General features: G+C 62.4%; 1 protein-coding gene across 1 annotated transcript in view; it reads left to right on the top strand.

Annotated features, from left to right (window-relative positions):
• Window positions 1–224: 224 nt before the first annotated feature.
• Window positions 225–9510, top strand: part of LMTK3 (lemur tyrosine kinase 3) — an 18057-nt gene continuing 8771 nt past the window's right edge. Inside the window, 11 exon segments of the mRNA XM_040634430.1 lie at window positions 225–300; window positions 1195–1328; window positions 1582–1732; window positions 2245–2321; window positions 2788–2906; window positions 6304–6391; window positions 6723–6871; window positions 7219–7366; window positions 7445–7566; window positions 7719–7868; window positions 8388–9510. The exon segment at window positions 8388–9510 is cut by the window's right edge and continues 9 nt beyond it. Of these exon segments, the coding sequence (XP_040490364.1) occupies window positions 225–300; window positions 1195–1328; window positions 1582–1732; window positions 2245–2321; window positions 2788–2906; window positions 6304–6391; window positions 6723–6871; window positions 7219–7366; window positions 7445–7566; window positions 7719–7868; window positions 8388–9510 (2337 nt within the window).

Genomic DNA, 9510 nt, shown 5'->3' with positions numbered 1-9510 from the left:
TGTCCGCCTCTCCATCCCTTCATCTGTCTGTCCCTTCAAAGAGGGGGAGGGGGGTACCTGAGCCAGTAAGCAGCCCCTCCCTCCCCCTGTCCTGCGTCTCCTGCCCCTCTCCTGGGCCGGGGGGAGGCCAGGGTCGCGCGGGTCCCCATGGCTGGGGGCTGAGGGCCCGCCCCCCCCTCCTCCCCAGCCGCCACCACCTCCACCTCCCTTCCATCCTCGACAAGATGCCTGCCCCCGGCGCCCTCATCCTCCTCGCGGCCGTCTCCGCCTCCGGCTGCCTGGCGTCCCCGGCCCACCCCGGTGAGTGTGTCCGGCCATCCGGCTGTCCGGCGGCCCCCACCCCCACCCCGGGCCTGCCCTGGGGTCGGTCCGCGGCGCTCCGGTTCCGTCACCTGCGTGCGCGTCTCCCCGCAGCCGAGCCGGGGCCTGGGGAGCCGTGGGGACGGTGCCTCTGTCAGCAGGGCCTGTGGGAGGAAGGCTGGGGGCTGGGTGGGGAGGGGGTCCGTTTGGGCAACATGTGTGTGTGCACACGCATGTGTGTGTGCAGGTGTGTGCAGGGAGCTGGGAAGGACGGGGCCTCTGGGAGAATTGGGGGCAGAGGGAGGAATACTATTTCTAAGGGGGACACAGCATAGGAGGCTGCCTTTAGCTTTGGGGGAGACCCAGGGCTTGCGGAGTTCCCTTCTCAGGGGCTTGCGCTGGGGACAGAGGACATGTGTGTGCTCTACGAGTCCCTAAAAGAGACAGGCCTCAACCCCCGTAACTAGGGGGTTCCAGCGTGGGGCAAGAATCTTCTCCCCGCCTGCAGTTGGGGGGCTCATCCTCTTGCCCAAATAGGGGGTAATGAGACTGTCCGTTGGAGCGTATTTTAAATTCTGAGAGCTCCAGGCTCCACTATTACACTTCCTTCCCTCAATCCTCACTGGAATTCATCCAAGCCTGCGGTGATGTGATGGGGGGGGGGGGTCCCAGATTGGGGCGAGAGGAGGGACCCCACCCCCAACCCAACCACCTGAGAAGGCCTCAAACTACAACTCCCACAATGCCCTAGGCCATCCGGCTCCTCTGCCAAGGAGCCCCTGGTTGCAGAGCATTATGGGAGTTGTAGTCACTCTTGGCCAGGATGGGAGGGGCATGGAGTCTGGGGAGTTTAGGGCTTGCAGCCGGGACCCCAGCCCAGTCTTGTGCCCACAGATGGATTCGCCCTGGGCCGGGCCCCTCTGGCTCCTCCCTACGCCGTGGTCCTCATTTCCTGCTCCGGCCTGCTGGCCTTCATCTTTCTCCTCCTCACCTGTCTGTGTTGCAAACGGGGTGATGTCGGCTTCAAGGTGAGGTGCATGCGGGGAGTCAAGTGGGGAGGAAGACTCCAGCGAGGCCTTTAGCCCCCCAACCCAGGTAGTTGGTGGGGGAGAGGGGCAGTAAGTCTGAGAGCACCTTCTGGCCTGAAGTTCTGGCAAGAGGCGGAGTCTTGGGCTGAATATCGGGGGACAGCTATAAGAAAGACGGGGACACACACCGTCGAGAAGGGTGATGGCGTGCTCAGCCCTGTGTTCTCCCACCCCTCACCTCTCCCGGCCCCAGGAGTTTGAGAACCCTGAAGGGGAGGATTGCTCCGGGGAGTATACTCCCCCCGCGGAGGAGACTTCCTCCTCACAGTCGCTGCCTGATGTCTACATTCTCCCGCTGGCTGAGGTCTCCCTGCCGATGCCTGCCCCGCAGCCTTCACACTCAGGTACTCTCCACACCTTGACTAGGATCCCACGGTCCCACGGGACAGGGTGGAAAGCCCTGAGAGTCTTCCCTCAGGGGCCAGGGAGCTGAGGTCCCCCGCAGCCAAGGGGAAACACGGGGGAGGTGGGAGCCACAGAATCCTGGAAGCGGCCTATAGGGAGTCAGAGATCATCGTGGTGGAAGCCGTCGGTTAATCCAAAACCAGATTTGGTGATTCTTGTGGGGCAATCAGTGGTGAGGTCAGCTTCGAGCTCAGTCTCAGTGGCAGCCAATGGCAGGCTGAAGTCAAGTCACAGGCTCTTGAAACGCCAAAGGGAAGGATGGATTGGATGCTGGGAACTTACGGGCAGCCAATGAGGAGTCTGAGATCCATCAGGGAATGTTGGGATGGCCAATGAAAAGAGATTGGTATCTGCTTTGACCCCAGTCCGCACTGAGTTGGGGGTAGTGTGGTCAGTGGCATTTGGAAGGGGAGAGAGGCTAAGGGGCCTCCCCCTTTTTGCCCCCCCTCAGACATGACCACCCCCCTGGGCCTTAGCCGCCAGCACCTCAGCTACTTACAAGAGATTGGGAGTGGCTGGTTTGGGAAGGTGAGTGGGTCTGGGGGTGGGGAGGGAGGGGGGTCCATACAATCCAGGGCTGTGCTCCTGTTCTGTGTCCTTCCCCCCTCCCCCGCTCCCACCACTTCTCATCTGTCCCCTGCCCCTCAGCCCACCCAGCGCCCTCACCTCTGTCCACCTCTCACCTGCTCCCGCCTACCCCATCCCCCCACATCTGTCAGTCAGCGCCTCCCTCCTCACTCCATTGACCACTCTGCCTCGCCACCTGGCTCTCCACGCGTCCGTCTGTCCATCCTTCCATCCGTCCCTGCATCCATCGGACTCTGGGCCCGTGAGTCTCTCACTCTGCATCTGTTGGGGGGGACAAGGGTGATGGGATCTGAAGGGAGAGGCTGGAAAGAAGGGGGAAGCTGGAGCCATGCAGTGGGGTGGAGGTGGCCCTGGGGCTGGGGCTGGGGAGACTGCAGGCACTGACTCCCCGGTCCCCCTTGACCAGGTGATCCTGGGAGAGATTTTCTCCGACTACACCCCAGCCCAGGTGGTGGTGAAGGAGCTGCGAGCCAGCGCGGGGCCCCTGGAGCAGCGAAAGTTCATCTCGGAAGCACAGCCCTACAGGTACCGGGCACGTCTCAGCGGACGTGGGCCCTGGAGGCCCCAAGATACGGGTTCCCAGCTCAGGGAGGTGACCTTAGGGAGCGGGAGGAGTCAAGCGTCAGGTCAAACGTGGTTTGAATCCTGGATCTACTTCTTCCTGGCTGTGCGACTTGATGGACAGAATTTGCCTCTCTGAACCTCAGAATCTTCATCTAGGAAGTGAGTCTGGGAAGCCCATGGAGAGGGCGGCTGAGAGGATGTGAGATTTTGCGTGAAGCCCTGGGTTCATAGTGGTTGTTCCCTTCCTCAGGCCCCTGCTTGCGGGTGAGGAAGGCATCACGGACCGGGGCCCAGAGCTGGCATGCAAAGCGGCCCTGAGTTCGTCACCTCACTTCCCACCCCTACTGGGAAGGCAGGACCCTGTCCCTCCTCTGCTTGGTCTCCCCTCCACTCTAAGGGCTTCTGGTCAAGCACTAGACAAACATTTGCTACGTAAATGCCTATCGAGATAGTAATTGGCCTGTCATGGAAAGGATATTATACAGAGAACCTTTTTCAAAAATTGTAAAAATGGGGTCTACCCTGAGAGATACAGACACTGGACTTTATCACCGTCATGCTCCACAGCCTCCCATGGCTCCCTATTGCCTGCAGGACAAAGTCCCACGCCTCTGTACAGCCCACACACCCTGCGAGGCCTGCCTCTGTTCCCTTCCTGCCACTGGGCCTCTTGGCCCAGGCATTCCGGCCTCTTCACGGATCCTTTCCCATAACAGTCTCTTTCCTGCCTCAGGACCTTTGTCCTTGCTGTTCCCTCTGTCTAGAATATCATTCCTGGCTCACTCACCCCCAGCTCCAGATAGTGGGCTGCCTTCCCCTCCTCCGGTGTCTGGCCAGAAAGGCCTGCCCTTACACACACACACACACACACACACACACACACACGCACTCCCACGCAAGGAGGGCCCTGGGATGCTTCATCACACCAATTCGTGTGCTTTCTTCCTAACATGTACTTCATCGGCTTACTTGCTTATTTGCCTGCCTCTCCCGAGGCCCGTGCTGGCAACCGCTAGCCACATATGGCTATTTAAATTTATGTTAACTAAGACGAAATCAAATGAAAAATTCATTTCTTCAGCTACACGCAGCACATTTCAAGTGTTCAGTAGCCACATATGGCCAGTGGCTCCCATGTGAGACAGCTCAGCTCCAGAACATTTCCACCTTCACAGAAGGTTCTGTTGGAGAGCGCGGGACGACACTGGCAGCTCAGGGCGGCGGGGGTGGGCTGCGGGCACGCCGCCACTGTTACCAGCTGTGTGACCCTGGACCAATCGCTTTACCTCTCTGAGCCTCTATTTCCTCTGGATTTAGGGGGAAACGTCATCTTGCCCAGGGGGGTGGCTGGGAGGGTTGGAGAGCAGAAGTGGCCGGCCTTGGCTCAGAATAGTAGATGTGCAATACAGCCAAGCATGTTTCCACATCTGCCAACCTAAATCCCACCTTCAGAGCTCCAGCCGTTTGTCAATCCCCAGGACACACCGGGTGCTTTATGACTGCTTGGTCTTGTGATTCTTGGGCCAGGCAGGGGTTCGAGGCACAGTTCTCCCAGGTGGAGAAGTGAGCCTGGGCACTGGCCCCACGGCACACCAGTAGCCCCTGCCCCCGGCCAGACGCCAGTGGGACAGTTACTGGCTGGGCTGCAAGCCTGGCGTGTTTTCACCTTCCTACAGACCCCCAGGCTGAGTATCCGGGTAAAATCCTTCATTATGCCCATTTTTATTGAGCCCCTGTCTAGGCACTGGGGACATGACCACCTGAACAGAAAGCCCCAAATTCTTGTCCTAGTGGGGCTCCCCCCCTAGTGGAGGAGATATGCCATAAACAAATGAAGAAGGAAATTGTAAGAAGCAAATGTCAGAGACTGACCCGTGCCAGGAGGCAACAAGGCAGCACGTGACAGAGAGGGGAGCTGTGGAATCCTGGGGGAGGTGGGGCTGGCTGGGAGGGATCGGCCACACAGGCGTGGTGGGAAGCCTGTTCCAGCAGAGGGGACAGCAGCTGCAAAGGTGGGACGGCAGGAGAGTGTGGGGCAATATGAAAATCAAGCAATATGTTGGCCTGGGAACATAAAAGCAGTAATAATAGCGAGGATCTTCCACTGTGTGGAGGCTCCTCTCTGGTCTCAGTCACTTCCTCTCCACAACCGTCTGAGGGAGTTACTATGACTGTGCCCATTTTACAGCTGGGGAAAATCGAGGCGGGAAGAGGTGAAGTGATTTCTCTGGGGTTACACACCTGCCGAAGGGGGACTTGGGCGGCACGCGGCTGGCTCAGTGGGTGGAGCATGAGACTCTTTTTTTTTTTTCCTTAAGATTTATTTATTAGAGAGAGAGAGCGAGAGAGAGCATATGAGCGAGGAGGGACAGAGGGAGAGGGAGAGAGAGAGAGAGAAAATCCCAAGCAGGCTCCATGCACAGCACAGAGCCTTGATGCGAGGCTCCAGCCCGTGACCCTGAGATCTCCACCTGAGCTGAAATCAAGAGTCGGTCGGCTTAACCCACCGAGCCACCCAGGCGCCCCAGAGCATGCGACGCTTGATCTCGGGGTCCTGAGTTCGAGCCCCACTTTGGAGGTAGAGATGATTTAAAAAAAAAAAAAGGTGGACTCAGGATTCAACCCTCTGGCCCACCCCCCAGCCTGACTCTTACCCACAGTGTGAGGATAAAGGAGGGGGCTTGAGGGCAGTGAGGTTTCTTGGGGAAATGATGTTGAAGCTGAGGCCTGAGGGATGGGGAGGACTCCGCTGAGTGGAGGGCTCGTTACAGAGTGAAGTGTAAGTGCAAAGGCCTGGCACCTATTCGGGCCCCTGTGAGTCTGGGGAGACACACAGGGCGGGGTGGGGAGAAGCGATGTTGAGAAAGGGCAGGAAAGACCCAGGAGTGAGACTTGCTTTGTCCCCGGGTGCGGGGGAGCCACGGAGGGCTGTGAGCAGGCGCGTGGCATGTCAGAGACAGACTGCAAGGGAGAGACCGGAGGCAGGGAGGCCGGGTGGAGGCTGAGAAGAGAGTCCAGGAGGTGAGGAAGAGGCTCCAGCCAGGCTGTGGGGAGGGAAGGGGCTGAGCTGGGGTGAGGTGAAGAGGAAGGAGGGCAAGGAGGCACCTTCCCCTTGCCAGGGGTCTGACCTGGGAACTGGCAGATAGTCCTGAGATGGGGACCTGGGGAAGGAGGGTGTGTATGGAAGGGGCATGAATGTGGGGGTGTGGCCGGGAGTCAGGAGGTGGAACAGACCTAGACCAAACAGGTGGAAGCGACATTCTGGTGTGGCGGGGAGGCTGGGGTGGGACAGAGGTCTGCGGCGGTGGGATGGAAGCTCGAGGTTCCTAACCCTGCCGCCTCCCCACCCCCACCCCAGGAGCCTGCAGCACCCCAACGTCCTCCAGTGCCTGGGCGTCTGTGTGGAGACACTTCCCTTCCTGCTGATTATGGAGTTCTGTCAACTGGTGAGGCTCTGCCGAGGGAGGGCAGGGTGGCGGGCTGGACAGGCGGGGGGCTGGGAAGCCTAGGGTCCTGGGAATCTTGGGCAATAGCACGTGCGACGTGCGCTGAAGTTCCTCGAGCGCTTTACTGTAGATGGGCGCTCGCTCAGATGCGCTCAGTGAACTAGCCTGCGAGGTGGGTTCTGTGGTTATGCCCTTCCAAGCGGCAGAGGAAACTGAGGCTCGGAGGGACTGCCCGCCGAGTGCAGAGGCCGCCCGCATCCTCGTCTCGGACAGGCTGGATGGTGGGTCCCTGGAAGAGGGTGGTACTGACCCACCCACCCCTCCCTCCCAGGGGGACCTTAAACGTTACCTCCGGGCCCAGAGGCCCCCTGAGGGCCTGTCCCCTGAGCTGCCCCCTCGAGACCTGCGGACGCTGCAGAGGATGGGCCTGGAGATCGCCCGCGGGCTGGCTCACCTCCACTCCCACAACTACGTGCACAGGTGGCTGCCGGGGGCCGCGGGGAAGAGTGTGTAGGGGGTACTACCTAGGGGAGGGAGGCGAGGCTATGGGGGTGGGAGGTAGGGCCACAGGGAGGGGGCTCAACCAGGGGAGAAAGCCCGAAAGTGGCAGAGTCCGGAGGGGAGGAGTCAGAAGACAGGGAGGAGTCAGGAGAGGGGGAGGAATCGGGAGGGGAGGGGTCACAGAGGAAAGGGGGAGGAGCCGTGGGCTGGGAGGGGTCAGAAGGAGAGGGGGCGGAGTCAGGAGTGGAGGCGGGCGAATCAGGGCAGGGGAAGAGGAGTAACGCAAAGAGAGAAGGGGCGGAGCCTGCACGGTGGGCGGAGTGTAGGCAAGGCGGGCCGTCTGTCCCAGACTGTCCCCTTCTCACCTCACGTCCTTGCCCCGCCCCCAGTGACCTGGCTCTGCGCAACTGCCTGCTGACCTCCGACCTCACCGTGCGCATCGGAGACTATGGGCTAGCCCACAGCAACTATAAGGTGGGGGCTGCCCTCCATCAGGGCGGGGGGCGGGGGAGGACCCCGACCCGCCTGACCGCGCTCGGGTCCGCCCCCCAGGAGGACTACTACCTGACCCCCGAGCGCCTCTGGATCCCGCTGCGCTGGGCGGCGCCCGAGCTCCTTGGGGAGCTGCATGGGACCTTCATGGTGGTGGACCAGAGCCGCGAGAGCAACATCTGGTGAGTCCCCCCCGGGGCCGCGCGGAGCCGAGGGTGGCAAGGAAGCTGCAAGGGTCCCGGGTTCTATGGCCGTGGCAACGGAGGCTGGAGGGGAGGCCCCCAGGCGAAGCAGGGCAGGGCTCTGACCTCTCTCCGCCCTCTGCTCCTCGCAGGTCCCTGGGGGTGACCCTGTGGGAGCTCTTTGAGTTTGGGGCACAGCCCTACCGCCACCTCTCAGACGAGGAGGTCCTCGCCTTCGTGGTCCGCCAGCAGCACGTCAAGCTGGCCCGGCCAAGGCTCAAGCTGCCCTATGCGGACTACTGGTGAGGGCAGGGCCTGACCCCCCGCTCCGACCCCAGACCTTCCCATCCCACCCCAGGATGTCCCAGAGCCCCTCACCTCTCCGCACAGTACCCGTAATCTCACTCAGCACTCACCACAACCCCTGGAGTGGAGCGCGGACGGCCCCACACCTTTTGCTGCTTGAAAGCGTCTGCTGCTTGGAAGGGGTGACGCTGAGGCGGGGAGTGGCAGACCTGGTACTTGAACCCTAGTTTCTCCGCTCCTATAAGACCCCCGCTGCTTGCTTGTTTCTGATTCCGGAGCTCACAGCCCAAACAGGAAGGCCACCTAACCATCATTTCCTCACATCTGCCTTGCTTTCTCCCCTCTTCTAGGTCTGCCCCCCCCCCCGCCTGCCACCCCATCTCTGTCACACACACACCCCGGGGCTCTGTCCCCTCTCTCTAGATCTCCATCCTCTTCTCTCTCTGAGTCTCTCCCCGCCCTGCCCCCTCCACACACACACTGGGACTCACCTGCCCCTCCTCCCTCTCCCCCAGGTACGATATCCTGCAGTCCTGCTGGCGGCCACCTGCCCAGCGCCCTTCGGCTTCTGATCTCCAACTGCAGCTCACCTACCTGCTCTCTGAGCGTCCCCCTCGGCCCCCGCCCCCGCCCCCCCCACCCCGAGACGGTCCCTTCCCTTGGCCCTGGCCCCCACAGCACAGCGCGCCCCGCCCAGGGACCCTGTCCTCACCATTCCCCCTTCTGGATGGCTTCCCTGGGGCTGACCCCGACGATGTGCTCACGGTCACTGAGAGCAGCCGTGGCCTCAACCTTGAGTGCCTGTGGGAGAAGGCGCGGCGGGGGGCTGGCCGCGGTGGGGGGGCGCCCCCTTGGCAGCCGGCGTCCGCGCCCCCGGCCCCTCATGCCAACCCCTCCAACCCTTTCTATGAGGCGCTGTCCACGCCCAGCGTGCTGCCGGTCATCAGCGCCCGCAGCCCCTCAGTGAGCAGCGAGTACTACATCCGTCTCGAGGAGCATGGCTCCCCACCTGAGCCCCTCTTCCCCAATGACTGGGACCCCCTGGACCCAGGAGTGCCTGCCCCCCAGGCCTCCCAGGCGCCATCCGAGGTCCCCCAGCTGGTGTCCGAGACCTGGGCCTCCCCCCTCTTCCCTGCCGCTCGGCCCTTCCCAGCCCAGTCCTCGGCATCAGGCAGCTTCCTCCTGAGCGGCTGGGACCCCGAGGGCCGAGGTGCCGGGGAGACCCTGGCGGGAGACCCTGCCGAGGTGCTGGGGGAGCGGGGTACCGCCCCGTGGGCAGAAGAGGAGGAGGAGGAGGAGGAGGGCAGCTCCCCGGGGGAGGACAGCAGCAGCCTTGGGGGTGGCCCCAGCCGCCGGGGCCCCCTGCCCTGTCCCCTGTGCAGCCGAGAGGGGGCCTGCTCCTGCCTGCCCCTGGAGCGGGGGGAAGCTGTTGCTGGCTGGGGGGGCCACCCTGCTCTTGGCTGCCCCCATCCCCCAGAGGACGACTCGTCCCTGCGGGCAGAGCGGGGCTCTCTAGCCGACTTGCCCCTGGCCCCCCCCGCCTCGGCCCCCCCCGAGTTTCTGGACCCCCTTATGGGGGCGGCGGCGCCCCAGTACCCCGGGCGGGGGCCACCTCCCGCTCCCCCCCCCCCGCCGCCA

The sequence above is a fragment of the Ursus maritimus genome, unplaced genomic scaffold (genome assembly GCF_017311325.1).
Source record: "Ursus maritimus isolate PB19 unplaced genomic scaffold, ASM1731132v1 scaffold_19, whole genome shotgun sequence".
Taxonomy (NCBI): domain Eukaryota; kingdom Metazoa; phylum Chordata; class Mammalia; order Carnivora; family Ursidae; genus Ursus; species Ursus maritimus.
The sequence above is the reverse complement of the archived record's forward strand: the minus strand, read 5'-3'. Positions and strand labels throughout refer to the sequence as shown.